This window comes from Cheilinus undulatus, linkage group 23 (genome assembly GCF_018320785.1).
Source record: "Cheilinus undulatus linkage group 23, ASM1832078v1, whole genome shotgun sequence".
Lineage (NCBI taxonomy): Eukaryota > Metazoa > Chordata > Actinopteri > Labriformes > Labridae > Cheilinus > Cheilinus undulatus.
In genome coordinates this window covers 23,738,200-23,755,008 of record NC_054887.1, presented here as the reverse complement: position 1 = coordinate 23,755,008, position 16,809 = coordinate 23,738,200, and the positions used below count along the sequence as shown (strand labels likewise).

At 38.2% G+C, this 16,809-nt stretch overlaps 1 protein-coding gene across 2 annotated transcripts in view; it reads left to right on the top strand.

Annotated features, from left to right (window-relative positions):
* mybpc1 (myosin binding protein C1) overlaps window positions 1-15,160 on the top strand; it is a 46,463-nt gene extending 31,303 nt beyond the window's left edge. For both annotated transcript variants that reach the window (XM_041780768.1, XM_041780767.1), the window contains 13 exons: window positions 959-1,118; window positions 1,201-1,305; window positions 1,386-1,574; window positions 2,138-2,272; window positions 4,183-4,350; window positions 4,504-4,592; window positions 4,667-4,862; window positions 5,883-6,022; window positions 6,095-6,254; window positions 6,648-6,784; window positions 8,811-8,997; window positions 11,726-11,764; window positions 14,402-15,160. In XM_041780768.1, coding sequence (XP_041636702.1) covers window positions 959-1,118; window positions 1,201-1,305; window positions 1,386-1,574; window positions 2,138-2,272; window positions 4,183-4,350; window positions 4,504-4,592; window positions 4,667-4,862; window positions 5,883-6,022; window positions 6,095-6,254; window positions 6,648-6,784; window positions 8,811-8,997; window positions 11,726-11,745 — 1,686 coding nt within the window. In that variant the 3' untranslated portion in view covers window positions 11,746-11,764; window positions 14,402-15,160. The remainder of the gene's footprint in view (window positions 1-958; window positions 1,119-1,200; window positions 1,306-1,385; window positions 1,575-2,137; window positions 2,273-4,182; window positions 4,351-4,503; window positions 4,593-4,666; window positions 4,863-5,882; window positions 6,023-6,094; window positions 6,255-6,647; window positions 6,785-8,810; window positions 8,998-11,725; window positions 11,765-14,401) is intronic.
* The last annotated feature ends 1,649 nt before the right edge of the window (window positions 15,161-16,809 follow it).

Sequence of the window (16,809 nt, the reverse complement as noted above, 5' to 3'; positions counted from 1 at the left end):
ATTGCCACAAAGTTAGAAGCATAGCATTGTCCAGAATGTCTTGGTATGCTGAAACATTAAGATTGTCCTTCACTGGATATAAAGTTCCTCGCCCAAACCCTGAAAAAAAACCACGACCCTCTTCCTTCCACATCTACCATGCAGTACAGAGGATAAAATGTGTTCCCCCTGCACTGATACAATCCTTTTTAAAGAGACAAAAGAGATAAAGACTTTCCTGTACAACTCCACTTGCAACTTCACTGTACTCACAGTTGCATTCATATCTTTTGCATGCCTCAGTTTACATAAATTATGTCCAAGTCCACCTCTTCAAGTGGAGTGAGGCACAGCACAAGACACTGGTGGACTCAAAGGGGGGGCAGGAGGCTGATTGCCCCCCTAGGACTTTAAAGTTGGAAAAAAAACTGTGAAAGTTTACCTGGAAGGTTAAGGTGATAAAGTGTCATTTAGAAAGCCCTAAATATAGACAAAAATGGGCAAAATGCCTTTTTAGTGGAGAAAATTTAGCAAGGTAGCCTCTTTGGAGCTTTCTTAGTTGGGAAAATTTGAGAAAGTGCCCACTTTGGTGCCCTAAATAGGGAAAAAAATTGATAGAATACTTTTTTAACAGCCAAAATTTGACAGTGACCTTAGAGGGCAAAAGTTGACAAAACTTGTGCGCTGGACTGGAGCTTCACAGCATGCAGAAGGCGCCCTCTTTATGAATTCTGCCCCTGCCCTTCAGACATCCTAAGTCCACTATTGGTGCCCAAGTACAGTGCATATATGTTCATATTGATCAAATGAGCAGGACTTTGGGGTCAAGTATACTTGGATCCAGGACCAGTTCCCTAATGTGTAACCACCCTAAGTGTCCAAGTTTTTAAGTTCTATTCTTAGACATGGCTTAAAATTTTGAGCCTGGTACCTGTCCTCTTCCCTCTGAGATTGTTTATTTCCATCTTCTCTGTCTTAGGTAATTCTCGAGTCCGGCCATCGTGTCCGAGCTGAAACATACGGCGACCAGACAAGCCTGACAATTGACATCACAGAGCGGGAGGACACCGGTAACTATAAGATAGTCCTGCAGAATGAAGCTGGTGAAGCCACGGCCAGTGTCAAAGTCAAGGTTGTAGGTAAGCTATCCAAAATATAACAGAAGAGCAAACTGAAAAAGTGCTTGTCAGGTCCTTTACATGGCTGTGTTGTTATCTACAGACATCCCTGACCCTCCAGAGGCTCCCTTGGTCCCAGAAGTGGGTGGAGATTGGTGCTCCATGACATGGGAACCACCTAAATACGATGGAGGTTCACCAATATTAGGTAAACAATGTATCTGCTTTGTTAAAGTAGGTTAAATGTGTGTTAGAGTGAGACATCAGGTGTCTGACTTCTCTCTAAAGGCTACTTTATTGAGAGGAAGAAGAAACAGAGCTCCAGATGGATGAGGCTGAACTTTGACTTGATCAAAGAAACAACATTCGAACCCAAGAAGATGATTGAAGGAGTTCCCTATGAAGTGCGGGTCTTTGCAGTCAATGCCATTGGCGTGTCCAAGCCAAGCGAACCATCAAAGGCCTTTACTCCCCTTGGTGAGTCGCCCCAACGTCTCCATAGATAGCCACTGTTGAAACTGTCCTTTGAACTGTTATCGTTAGTGTCCAGGAAATCCTCTACAAGGCTTCAGTTTATCTAACATCAACAGTAATGGGGGATATTTCAAAGAGTGGGCCTCTGATAGTGTTGTATGATCTGCCCTTGGTACCCTGGCGAAACAGCTGTTCCTCCCTAGACCCCACCATCCCAAGCATTCTGACTGTGACCTCCACCAGACACGCAAGAGCTTTAGAAGATATTAAATATGTCTTTATAATGGCTGCCAAATCATCTGAGGATTAGAGGTTTAGGAGATCAGGTCTGTCAGAGGGTTCAATAGGAGTAAGATATGATTCAGAATACAAGAATAGAAGGCAGGAACTGGGGACTAATGAGATCTGAAATGGAGATTGATAGCGTACCAGCTAGAGAATGAGGCGCCTTGCTTCCATGTTCCTGACTTGCCAAAATGGATGCTTTCCGATCTGGTTCATAGCCATTGTTGGAGAACAATTGATGAATGGCTCTTCTGATCTTTGAAACTGTCATCCCCACTCAGCTGTGACCAGTGAGCCCACCATGTTGGTTGTGGACGATGTCACCGACTCCACAGTGACCGTAAAATGGCGTCCTCCAGAAACCATTGGAGCTGCCGGCCTGGACGGATACTTGGTGGAGTACTGCATAGAAGGCGGTGAGAAATAATCCACAGGATCCAAGAACATTGGTGATGGTTGAGTGAAAAACTGAAAAATCATTGGGTTTTCACTTTGACGTAATGGCCTTTCATAATGTTCACGACAACAGAAAATTAAGAGCTTTTGCAACCCAACGTCATTCCTGAAATGTGTGAAAATCTTGCTTGAAAGGAACAGGGTTGTACCACTTGTGGTTCAAACATGCCTGATGGCAAAATTATTAATCACAGTTACATATTGCCAACTTGAAGCCAAGATGGAAAGGTAGCTATCATACAGTAGTATTAGAAACAATCCCTAGAATATATGGTACTTGGGAGAGAATTTCACCTTGGCAAGCCTCTACACACAATATTATCTTTAACCTCCTAGCACCTTATGTGTACATATGAGGACATTACACTTTGGCTTTCCTACAACATAGATAACCTTAAGTAATCTGTTGACATTTTCAAAGATTTTCATGAAAATTTGAGGGAATTTATTTGGACATTTGGGAATTTTTTGGGAAAGTAAGTTGCTTGAAATGTTGGGAGAATTTGCTATACATTTTCAGGAATTTTCATGCAAAGTTTTTTCATGGAAATTCGGTAAATGTATTTTATTTTGGGGAAATGTATTATTATTATTATTTTATTTTATTTTTTTGATGAATTTGTTCTGAGATTTATTTTTTTCTAATTTGGGAAAATTCTTGAAATTCTTTTGTAAATTTGAATGGGAACTTCATAGGCTGTGTGCTTTTGAATTTTTCAAGAATTTCCAGAAAGTTTAGGGATTTAATTAGGATATTTTGGTAAATTTGCTCCAAGGAGCAAATTTTGAAGTGTGTCAATGTAGGCTTTTGGGGGAAATATTTCCAATAATTTTTGGTATCATGGAAAATTTTGATTGGGAACTTTATGCAGGGAAATATTTGAAATTTTCAAGAATTCTAAAGGAAATTTCAAGGAATAATCTGGATGTTCTGGGAAATTTGTTTTAAGTTATTTGCTGTATCTTCATGAATTATCACAGACATATAAGGGACTTACTTTGTGTATTTTGAGAAATCTGCTTGAAATTTTATGAATATTGTCATGAAACTTTAGGGATATGTTTGTATGTTTGGAAGATTTTTAGTAGATGTTTTGGGAGGACTTTGATTTGAATGTTTTGTTTTTTTTTTTAGTATTTTCACAGGAATTGGGGAAATTCATTTGGATGTTTGGGGTATTTGGACATGTTTGGCATTTTTGTGGAAATTTGGAAAATGTATTTGTAATTTTTGGAAATTTCATTTGAATTTTTTTGAAGGAATTTGCTTGAAGAATTTTTGGTAATTTTGGAAATCTCATGGTAAATTTTTGATTATTTGATTGGGATCTTTGTGGGCAGGGTTGTCCTTTGAAGAATTTTCAAGAATTTAATGGAAATTTCAGGGAATTTATTTTGTTTGTTAGAGAAAATTTTCTGTCATTTTGGGAAGTTTTTTTTTGTGTAAATTTTGGGGATTTTGAGATTACATTTTAGAGATTTTTGGGAAATTTGAAAATGTGCACATTTAGGGCACATTCCAATCAATTATATATATATATATATATATATATATATATATATATATATATATATATATATATATATATAGTTATATATATGGGACACTTTTACATTTTGTTTCTGCAACTTGATGACACGTCAATGCTTACATGTTTACACTGACACAAATGAAATTACTATGCTTAGATACTGGCACTTCCTTACCTCTTAAAATAGAATATTACCAAGATGTTGTTGACCCTTTTCAGTCACTATAAAATACAATAGTAAACCTGTAAGTCATAGTCAACTAAATCTTAATTTGGACCGGAAATATCCATTTTAATTAGAGTACACAAAAATTGATTGACTTCTGTTTATTCTACAGCTGATGATTGGATAGTATCCAACTCAGAGCTGACGGAGAAGACTAAGTACACCATCACTGGGCTGACTCCAGGGTCTAAAATCTTAGTTCGAGTTCGAGCCATCAATGCTGCTGGTGCCAGCGCTCCACGGACCCTTCAGCACTCCATCTTGGTCAAAGAAGTTATTGGTGAGCTCAGGAAACTACTCTTAGGATTACTTTTCTTACTTTGCTGACTACATTTGAATGTTTTTGAGTTGGAGATTATCAAGAAAGATATTAACTGTAAAATTTCTATAATCAACTATCTCTTATACAATCAGTGGTCTGTTTTCTCTTCAGAACCGCCCAAGATCCGTGTCCCACGACACTTGAAGCAGACGTACACTCGAAGAGTTGGTGAAGCAGTCAACCTTGTTGTGCCATTTATGGTAACTGAGTCGCCAAATCCATCCATGTACATATATCCATGACTAGAGGATTAATCTCTGTGTGATGGTTGCAGGGCAAACCAAGGCCAAAGGTTACCTGGGTGAAAGAAGGCAAGCCAATAGACCCTGCACACGTCAGCATCCGAAACACAGACTGTGACAGCATCATCTTTATTCGTAAAGCCGAGCGCAGCCACTCTGGAAAGTATGAGATGACTGTTCAAGTTGAAAACCATGTGGACACAGCCATTATTGACATTCAGATTGTAGGTGAGTGCATGGATCCTGCTTTTTCAGGGTGACTGTCCTGATTTTCTACTTTTCTACTATTACTATTTTGGCTCATTCCAAATCCTACCCTTCATTTTTAAGTGCCTCTTTCCCCTAAGCAGAGTAACGGGGGAAGGGGTGAAATCTTCCCCTATCAAATAGGACAACCGTCTAAGACTCTGATACGTCATTAGCAGTGGTTGATGGAAAACTATGTTAACAGTCGTGACCACATTTCCAATGTGCTATCATGTAGTCATATGGAAATGTCCCTTGTTTGGGCTTTTATAGAAAGAAAAATGATAGAAAGGCAAGAAATGGGCAAAAATAGGTAGAAATGCTGTGAAAAGTGGTCAAAAGATGTCAAGAATAGGTTAAAAGGGGCATAAATTGGTTAAAGTGGCAAGAATGGGTTAAAAGAGGTTATGGTTGGTGGAAAAAAAGTGGTGGAAAGCTGTTTAAGAATGGCATGAATGGGTTAAAGTGGCAAAATTGGGTTAAAAGAGGTTAAGGTTGGTGGAAAAAAGTGGTGAAAAGCAGTTAAAGAGTAGCAAAAGCTGGTTAAAAGTGTTAATTGGTTTTGAAAGGCAAGAAAGGGGGAAAATGGGTTGAAAGTGGAAAAAATGTGGCACAAATGGGCAGAAACATTGATGTTTGCAAACTTCTTTCATCACTCGAGCAGCTCATGCTGATAAGGCATGAGGCATGACACTTGGAGTATGGGTCTGGGAAATCTCAGTTTAAAAGGCCATGTACCCCCACCACTTCAGCCAACCCTTCCATTCAACAAAAATTTGGACACCCAACGTCTAGACATGAATATGTAAAACATAGGGTTAGACCTTTAGGTTGGGTCTTTGTCATCTTTGGACATGTTTATCAAACTACTAACAAAACATACAGGGGCATACCCTTGATATTTAACTTGTCCTTTGTACTTCCCTTATTGCTGCTTCTAAGTCTTGAAACAATCATTTTTCAACCTGTAGGGTAATGATCCTGATATTTTCTACTTGTTAGACCTACCTGGACCTCCTCAGTGTGTAACCATTGAAGACGTTTGGGGAGGTAATGTGGCTCTGGTCTGGACTCCTCCGAGAGACAACGGCAACGCTCCAATCACAGGATACACCATTCAAAAAGCAGACAAAAAGACAATGGTACCAGATCAGTTTTTACAAAAACAGTTGAATTTCAATATTTAAACTAACACAACTCAATTTGTTTTATAGGAATGGTACACATGCATCGAACACTACCATCGCACTTGCATCACCATCACAGAGCTGGTGGTTGGGAACGAGTACTTCTTCAGGATCTTCTCAGAGAACATGTGCGGCTTAAGTGAAGCTGCCACCCAAACCAAAAAGAGCGCCCTAATTGTCAAAGAAGGTAACACTGACTGGCCCATAATGACTCAATATTATTTCTGATGAGGGAAAATGTTTCCAAAGTGAAAGCTTTGGAACAAATCACACAGATTAAAGTTTAAAATATTCATAAAGTTGATGTTTTACTGTCCTACCATGTCTTCCACAGGTGTTACCTGAAAGGTACTGTCAGTGATGTTTTCCACCCTAAAGTGAGCCTGCTTTTACAGCTCACTTTGAAAGCTTACAAGGGTCGGGCTATGACTGACAGGCCCTTGAACTGTGGTGTCGTATACTCAGTCGTTTATAAACCAAAATACATTGTCTTTCCCTCATCACATAGGGATTTCCCCACATGATACCGCTCAGCACCAGTATCATGCACAACCCCATTCCTTTACCATTCCCCCCACAGGCATGCAGGTGAAAACGCACGAGTACAATGACCACGACTTCAAGGAGGCGCCAAAGTTCACACAGCCACTGATCAACACTTTTGCCATCGCTGGTTACAACGCTACTCTTAATTGTAGCGTCCGTGCCAATCCAAGGGTAGGTGGGAGAACCACAGGTAAAAGTAAAGATTGTGCATTATGAGATACGGTCAGCTATATGTGTACAGTCCTGTTCAGTCCAGTTTTTAAATGGTGATTTCGATTATTAAGGAAGAAAGACATCCAAACCTATCTGGCCCTATGTGAAATAGTAGTTGCACCCTAAACCTAATAACTGATTGTGCCACCCTAGGCAGCACCTGCAAGCATTGAGTGGTTGAGCCACTTGAGGTGGTTTGAACATTTTATCAGGATGCCTCCTGGGAGGAGACCCCAGGGCAGACCCAGAACTTGCTTGAAGGATTATATTTCCTCTCTCACCTCCTCCGAATACCTCACGAGGAACCCGAAATCATTGCTGGGGTGAGGGTCAACTGGGTTGACTTACTTAATCTGCTGCCACAGTGACCAACCCTCGGATAAGCGGAAGATGTTTGAATGGCATTGAGTCTTCCATATTGTAGTGGAGGAATTTTGACCCACTTGTCTTTGCAGAATTGTTTTAATTCAGTTACATTCAAGGGTTTTCGAGCATGAGCCTGTTTACGGCCATCCCATCAACTCGATTTAAGTCCAGACTAAGCAGTCCACTCCAAAACCTTCTGTTTTTTAAGCCATTCAGAGGTGGAGTTGCTAGTGTGTTTTTTCAGAGCATTGTCCCAGGTGTGCTTGAGCTTGAGGTCAAAAACTGATGACCGTACATTCTCCTTCAGGATTTCCTGGTAAAGAGCAGAATTCATGGTTCCATAAGTTACAGCAAGTCAAAAGCAAAGTAGCTCCAGACCATCATACTACCACCATGATGATGATGTTGTTTTTCTGAAATGCTGTGTTAGTAGTTTTATGCCAGATGTAAGAGGACACTACCATCCAAAAGGTTCAACTTTAGTCCCATCACTTCTACCAAATATTTTCCCAAAAGTCTTGGTGATCATCAAGATGTTTTTCGGCATGTGACAAGCCTCTGTGTTCTGTTTGTCCAGCAGTGGTTCTGGCCTTTGTACTCTCCTATAGATGCCATTTTTGCCCAGTCTCCTTATTTTTTGAATCATAAACACTGACCTTAACTGAGTCAAGTGAGGTCTGCAGATCTTTAGATGTTGTTCTGGGTTCTTTTGTGACCTCCTGGATGAGTCATGATGCACTGTAAGAGTAAACTTAGCTGGTTGGCCATCCTGGGATTTGCCACTCTTTAAAGTTCTCGCCATTTGTGGGTAATGGCTCTTTAATGGTTCACTGGAGCCCCAAAGGCTCAGAAATGGCTGTGTACCCCTTTTCAGACTAATAGATGTAAATGAATTCTCATCTGTTCTTGAATTTCATGACTTTCACCTAAGGTCAGTTAGGTTAAGTGGCTTTTTTCCCCCAGTAGATAAAAATATTATTTAAAAACTGCACTTTGTATTCACTTGGGTTATCTTTGCCTAATATTAAAATTTGTTTGATGATCTGAAACATTAAAGTGATACAACTGCAAAAAAATAAGAAAGATGATGTGTTTAAGCACTAAATCTGTTTATGTATTGCCAAAGATTTTTGTTTATGAAAGTAATATATCAAAGATGAGACTTTTCTTTTATTATTAATCTTTTTTGAATCCATATCTTCAATTAATATTGCAAATAATACTACACTAAAATGGGCTTTGAGAACATCGCCAAATAAAATGCAATTAACATGGTTTTGCAGGTTTTTTTGGCTAGCATCAGACTGATTAGATAAATAACTGAACTTATTGTGATTAACACAATGCATTTCAAATATCCATCATAGTTTACCCACCAAGGTTTGTTTCAGTATTGATTAACTCTAACAAATGACATAATTATTGGTGTAGGCCTTTACTAGAGATTTTCACTATTTCCAGATCTCAGCAACTATGGTGAGTTCTCAAAAGTCAAATCCATGAATTTTGATCCAAGTTAAACTGGATTTTAATTATGCTGATAAGGCGTGGCATCCAACATAAAGATAATCTACTGAGGTAACATCATGCCGTTGATGTTTCTGTTGTCTGACTGCAGCCCAAAGTGATCTGGATGAAGAACAAGATAGCCATCCTTGACGACCCACGCTACCGCATGTTCAGCAACCAGGGAGTATGTACTCTTGAGATCAGGAAGCCCAGCCCCTACGATGGCGGCATGTACACCTGCAAGGCCATCAACGACCTGGGAGAGGCCCAAGTGGACTGCAAGCTAGAGGTCAAAGGTCAGTGGAAAATCAACTTTTGAAAACCAACGTTAATGGGTAATTGTTGTGAATGAACTGTGCTAGCAGTCTACCGAAGGGCTGACCACATAGGAAGTGGACATGTAAGTATTATGAAATGGTTGCACCAGCTATTCATATATTTAATATTTCTTATAGCTATTCAAAGTTGTTACATTAAAACTTAAATATGTCTTACCGAAAGGACAGTTTTGTAGCTCTTTCCACATACAAGCAATTGATTATGAAACAGGAAGTAACTATAGCATCCAAACTCAAAGGTGATTTAAACAACACCTTGGTGATAAATTATAGTTAACCACCAGACATTAGGAAATTTAGATTTAAATTTCTTATAACTCTGACTACACAATAAAAATGGGTGTTAGAATTAGTGGCAGTTTTCTATGGACTGGGAGAGACATTTATCAGATTGTTACCTAGTGTAGGGTCACTGAGGCAGATATAATCAATAATGTTAATCAATAATTAATAATAAATAAATAATCAATCATGTTCGCAAAACAATTTCTAACTTTAAATTGACCATACATGTTTTTAAAACCAGGGTCCTAGTTCTTTCTCTCAGTCATTTTCTGTTCCTTGTATTTCCTCCTTCAAGGTGAATGATAGTTTATCTTGTTAATGTTAGCTTTGACAGTTAGCTTTCTTAACTAATCAGTAGTAAAAACTTGTAGCTGCCTGGTTTGGCAATTCTGTGAAAACTAATCTTTTTGCTGTGGGGGAGGGAAGTCAGCTTAGTTAATTAGCTTACCTGGCTAATCAGCATTAAAAACCAGTAGCTGCCAGGTATAGAGACTTTGTTAAAACTAATTTCTTTGTTTTACAAGAATTGAAGGTAGATTAGTCAGTTAGCTTATTTGGCTAATTAGCAGTAAAAAAGTAGTAGCTGCTGGGTGAAGAAACTAAAAAACGAATTCTTTATTTAAAGAGAAGTTAGATTAGTCAATTAGCTTATTTGGCTAATTAGCAGTAAAAACTAGTAGCTACTGGATGTGTGAGTTCTGTGAAATCGAATATCTTTGTTTAAAGAAGTGTAGCCTTTTTCAAAATGTCTGTATGTTTTCATCATGGAAAGTGATATACTAGATTGCTACCATAAACTTTGTAAGTTAGCTCACTTTTCAGTAAAGCACGGCAACTATCTATAAAGTTATCTTTCCCAAAGAAAAAGTAGGTGAGGTGTAGCCATTTCAGACATTTTCTTTTGTTTCATAAGTTCATATATTAACTAGCTAATGTTAACTTTGGCACTTAGCTCACTTAGCCCAGCAAACTAGTAGTAAAAAGTGGCAGTTATTAGTTGTAAGGATTTTATATGGACTAATGTCTACATATAACAAGTATGCAAGAAGTAGGTTTTTAGATATGAGCATTCTTTATTTCTTTCCTTTTTACAGGAAAAGATAAAATAATAGGAAGCTAACTTTTTCCATCTGTTTACCTACAACTGGGGGCTACTAATAAGAGCAACCCATCTGGGTGTTTTGCCCAAACAATACCAGCTCTCCCCATCTCTGGGTGAAAACTTTCCATCAAAATGTGTGTTGGATCTTAAATGTGGCTAACAAATTTTGGATGTGTGAAGAAGCAGCTAAAAGGAAGGCAGACTACAGCTCCAGTTGTCAAAGTGCAATTGCTAGCTTAAAGTCATTGAGAATACAGCACTGGTTTTAACCACTTTACATTTCGCTAGTTTCAGCCCAAAGACACAGAGGTCTTCTGACACAGTTTTATTATTTCACAATAAAAACATGCCTTAAATTGGTGCTTTTAATTGTTGAAGGCACCAAACACAACAAAATAGTTTTTGATTGCGTTATCACTGCTGTTCTCTAATCTACCAGCATTCACTCTTAACGCCTTGTTTCCATTTAGCCTATGTATATGATTGATGTCCATATATCCTTATAAATACAGATGATACCTCCCAATGACTTAGCTAATTGCTGGTTTAAAAAAAAAGGTCAGTTGAACGCCATATTGGGGACTTGGTGGATGTTGTAAAGTTAGCATGCTAGCACCCTTGCTAGCTAACATGCTATTAGCAACAGCAACACGTTTTGTTCAAGAAAAAGGCATTTAAGGCAAAATACGTTTGTTTTATTGAAGCAAATATTGTTAACATGAAATAAGTTGCGCAAAGTGCGCGAAAGTAGACAATTTTTTTCATTATAATCTCCTACTCTCTGTGAGACGTATACTGCTATAAAGGAGAGGAAAACAGATGCAGTTAAACTGCATGTGAGGTACATCTGTTTCATTTATGTAATGCAATGTTTCCCACTTAAGTTAAAACGTTACACCTATCTATTTAAACCTATGAACAGCAGGTGCAACCGCCCCTCAGACCATTTAAAAACAGATAAATAAGAATAATGACATGATAATAATCTGTTCATTTGTGTGTTGTGCACATAATATCTGATGACAATTTCTAATTTCCACCACATGTAAAGGTTTATCCCCCCATGTTTCAGCCATCATGTTCATCATCACAACACGCCACCTCAACACACAGTCTTAACATACAAGGTTGTGGTGTTTGTGTTGTCTGAGACTATTTTCCAGACTCCAGCGTCCTCTTATGCCACACGGTTAACTCCTCATATAAGAGTTCAGTAATATCTAAACAGTATTCCCTGGTACACACATATAACTCCATGTAAACATTTTGTTAACCCCTCTTCTCTTCTCTCTCCCCCAGTCCAAACTCAAGAATTGTGAATGTATGTTCTCATATAAGGTAAGCTTTCATATGGTTTTGGCATATGAAGCTTATGTCATTCATTATGCATTTTTCAGCCAGCTTGTACCCTCGCTTTCTCAGTCCAAAGTTGGCTTTCCTTCCTTAGACCCAGAGAAAAAAATCTGGCATTAATGAATCAAGGCTGGCATGACAGCTTCTGCCCAAGTTACTCCTCAGTTCTGCTCAGCTGGCTGAATTAAATAACCCCGTTTGAATGTTGTATTTGACTGCCATATCTTTGGTGTGAATTCAAAGACTACCTCATGTATTTTGTGCCACAGATAAGGTGAGTAAACCATTTCCAAAATCGCTAACCATTCCAGAAAAGCTTTTTTGGAACCTGGGACTGAGTTTAATGCTATGTTGATGCCATGGACAAGGCCTTCTTTATGCTGTTATCAGAAAATGTATGAACGCTAAGCAAAGCTTACTAACACTGAATATTGTTTTTGGAGCTGAGTGATGTCGTGTGAATGTACAAAAGAGAGAGTTCAGTTTCTCTATATCAGGGGTGTCCAAACTGTGGCCCAGGGGACAAATGCGTCCCTCGGTCTAATTCTGATTGGCCCGCAGCAAATTTTAGAAATAAAAATGAAATATGGCCCAAATTTGAGCGTGGAGCTTGTGCTCGGCTGTATTGCACTTCCTAGTTTCAGCATAAGACGGCCCTAACATGCTAATTCTGTAAATAAACATCTCAACAAGCAGAATTTAATGATGTTTTTTGTGACTAAACTAAAGACAAGACTGTACAAAGTAAAACTATGGGCAATCAGAATAATAACATCTTGTTTTCTAACACCCTGATGAGTTTTGGCAGCAAGTATCAGTACCAACAATATTTCAGGGGCTGAGCTCGTGGCAGCAAGGGCCAAACAGGGCCCCTTGAAATCTGATTGGAATCCCCAAAAACCTGGAAATGATTTTTTAGCCATTAAATTGAGCTTTTAGTGTTAGTAAAAGCAGGCTACGGGGTCAAGCCCTGATCAGCTGATCTAATGCAAGACCTCATCAGCTGATGGTCAGCTGATTTTCCTTAAGCATGCTATTGGCCAATGCTCTCATGCTGCCTTATTCACACTGTTTTTGCCTGGCCAGAGAGCTGCTCTTGCAACCCTCCTCCACCCAAGCTCCTCCTTTATTCTGCTTCTGACGGAAACACTGCCTAGTGGATATCAAAGTGGCCCCAATATCCATTTATATTTCTGTATGTGGCCGTCGGTGGAAAAAGTTTGGACACCCCTGTTCTATATTAATCACTGAACAGTGGCGAGAGGGAATACTTCATACTTCACTATCATGAAAAGGTAGAGTTTGTTAGATGAGTCATTTAATCATGAAATATAAAGGTTTCACCAAAGTTTGAGAGAAATTACAAGTTTTTTTCCCCCAGAAACTTCAACAATATCAGATACAGTTTCACATTATACATTGTTACCCTAGTGTATGACAAATCATAATAATTAAAGATGCAACGATTGTGAAAATCAGAGCCAATACTGATGTTTTAAGAAACATTTTAAGCTGATGCTGATACCAATGCTTTTCATTACTTCTTTTGTTGTAGAACTTCCACTATGCCAGTATTTTCTCTCATGTTTGACCATGAAAAGGATCAGTTTGTCCAAAAGGCGGCTAAAAATCTTCTTTGAATCAGCTGTTTAGAGCAAAGTGCATCACCATCTCTGCTGCCACTGTGGTTGTTGATATTATTTGCAATATGGTTAAGACGAGGCATTTGCTGCTGTTTTTATTGATTTATCCAATGCATTTGATATGGTTGATCATGGTCTTCTCACTGAGACAAAAGGGATCCCAAAAGGATCAGTTCTTGGTCTTATTTCATTTTACAGAGTAATTTATATTAATAATGTTTCCTCCTTAGCAGACTGTGTTTCAGCTTTATAAAGGCAATACTATTTTACATTGCTCTGCTGATCTTGTACAGCTACAGGGCCTATGAAAAGTATGCATCCCCATTGATGTTTTACCTCTTTATTGCTCTAATAAATTAATCATGGTCAATATGATTCAGCGTTTTTTAGAACAAAAAAGTCAGTATTTAGTAGCTGCAATCATAGCCTTGACTCTGTGTGGATAGGTCTCAATCAAGCTTGCACATCTGGATAAAATTGCACACTGCAATTTTACACCATTCCTCTTTGCAAGCTCTGTCAGACTTCATGGGGATAGGGCAGTGTGCAACCAGCACAAGTTAAATTTTGAGTGCATGGTTATCACTGTTCTCTCACTCAGCATCAATATGCATTAAAGTGTCGATACAGTTGCCTTAAATAAGTATCTTAATACTTATTCCTCCAGTGTTAGCATATGAAAGATTACTAAAGGTAGCATCTGTTTCATTAATCTGACATAGGTCAAATATGCTGCACTTGCACTGTACTCAGTGAAATCAACTTTGCTTCTGCAAGCTTGTGCAAAGTTACACTCTGAATGTGCCTTGAGCTGTTTTCACCTTCTTTCTCTCCTATTAGCCTCCTCTATTTACATTCTGTTTGTTCATCCTGATCGGCCTCTAGCTCCTCTTCCCCCCTGCTCTTCTTCCTCTCTCCACATCTGCATCTACTTCCCCCCACAATATTATGACAGGCTTTATTTTCTCTTGCTCCTCAGGAGGCTTCACCTTTTACGAACTCATGCAACGCGGAGTGCCCCTGCATCTGATTGACAAGTACATGAACGAGCACAAGATTGTCGAGCAGGAGAAGTAAAAATAAAATGGACAGAACACAATGAGACACTTTAGTTTTGCAGACGTCTGCTGCCACAAGTGACCCTTTTCTCTCACCGACTGATTGGAGGGATGGGGGGGAGGGGTGAACTGTCCCATCGTGTGGCATGCTGTGTGCAGTTTTGGAGCTAGTTACCATAGAAAATACTCACATTTTTCTCACCCACCTGTGTTTTCAAGACTCTGTTTCAGCTCAGAAGCATGTCCGCAGTGTTTTGGTTCTCTCTTTATTGAGTTCATGCAGTATGTAAAAACAATATATAAAACAGTGACATAAACATACAGTATTAATATGTTGATTGTTATTGGGAGTGTCTGTTGAAAGTGATTTCTGGTTTATAAAGAAGAGAAAATGGAACGTAGAAACCTAAAGTTTGATGTTTGTAAGGTGTGTCAGGACTTATAAATGGCAAGAAAAATGAAACAAGCGCAAATACATGTTGGATTCATGAATGTGAAACGCCTCAAAAGATAAATCTAATAATAACTGGTCATTTCACCTTTTTTCTGTGTAGGTTACAAGGGAAGGATGTAGAGGTTTCACCAGCCCATATTCTGCATGACAAATTAAGCTTTTTGGATTCATGTTGGACTTGAAGTTTCATTAATGCCCAGTCATGCGCATGCCTTTTTAATTATCACCCATGAATGACAATAAAAATTAATGTAAAAACAATGTGTTTTTTGTTTTGACTTCTCTTTTTAGTTAATTGGTAAAAAAAAATATGTCCTTTGCCAATATGTTGGGTTGATACGTACTCTTTATCTTCAGCTTGATCAGTGGGCCTCTGGCTGTTCTACATATAGTTTTGCAAGTTATAAGATAAGGCCCAATATTCAGCTATTTAAAAAAAATGAAGGATTAAGCTATATTTTAACTGTGAAGTACTCACATTCTTGGTAATTTTAGCGTTAGTTTTACTTTTTTTTTTTTTTTAAGATTTATTTTGGGCCTTTTCATGCCTTTATTTGATAGAGGAAGGACAGTGGATAGACTCAGGAACAGGGAAGAAAGTGGGGAGACACATGCAGTAAAGGGCCACAGGCCAGATTCAAACCTGGGCCGTTGTGTACGTGGGGAGGGCCTTAAACCACTCGACCACCTGCGTACCCTGTTAGTCTATTTTTTATGACTTGCATTTTTATTTTGTAATAAACAAATCATTCATAACACACATTAAAAAACCCAACATAATAAATAAATAATATTTATAATGTATTTATAATAAAACATATATTTATGTCTCCTTCCTAATCCATCAAAAAAAGTCTAATTTTAGGTTAAATTAGTAAAAAGAGAATTTTAAGCACTTAGCTATTTTTAACCATTTACTGAACTTTCAAAAGTTTTAAAATTTTAGAACCTGTGTTACTTCTTGTTGTAAAAGACAGCATCAGTCTCAGAGGGTTAATAAAAATCCATTTAAACTTCTTAAAAAATGCAAGCAGTTAATAATATGAATTAAGAATTTTTTAAATCAATGGTTTGCGAGGGCAATCTTTTTTTGTGAAGGGGGGGATTTCTGGGGGACACATGCACCCATGCACATTGTATTTCTTGTTATGCCCCTGGAGATCATCAACTTACAGTCAATGCACAAAATAAGTAAAAGTAATTTGTGTATTAAGTATTTTAACCTTCTTGTTACTGCTATTTAAACTCAAAAGAATTCTTCGCTGGGACACATATTTGGTCTTCACTCTTTCTTTTTTTTGAAAGGTGGGATTCTGGGTGGACTTGTGGACCCATGCCCACAATACTTCTTGTTACAACCCTGGAGATCATCCTCCATGCCTAAAATATTTATTTTTAATTTTTATAACCATGTACTTACGGTCATTTAAACTCAGTAGAAATCCTTGCCGACACATATTGCATATTCATATCTTTTTTTTGAGGGGGGGAATTCTGGGGGGACAGGTGGACCAATGCCCACCATATTTCTTGTCACGCCCCTGGAAATCATCCCCTACACTTTATGCATAGAATAAAATAACAATTTGTTTGTCTATTTTTATAACCTTGTACTTACGGTCATTTAAACGCAGTTTAATTCTTTGCTGGGATACACATTAGCTCTTCATATCGTCTTTACTAGCTGGTACTTTCCTTTTTCAGTTGTATTCGCGCCAACGGCAAAAATTTGACGTTAAATATCTGACATTACGGTAACGACACGGCTATACTTTCCTTGGTGTAAATATGGTATTTCGTACTCTTAAATACAGCTTATTTTCAACAAATTATCCTAAAAGTGGTCTAATGTTGACATTTTTCGTTTAAACTTCC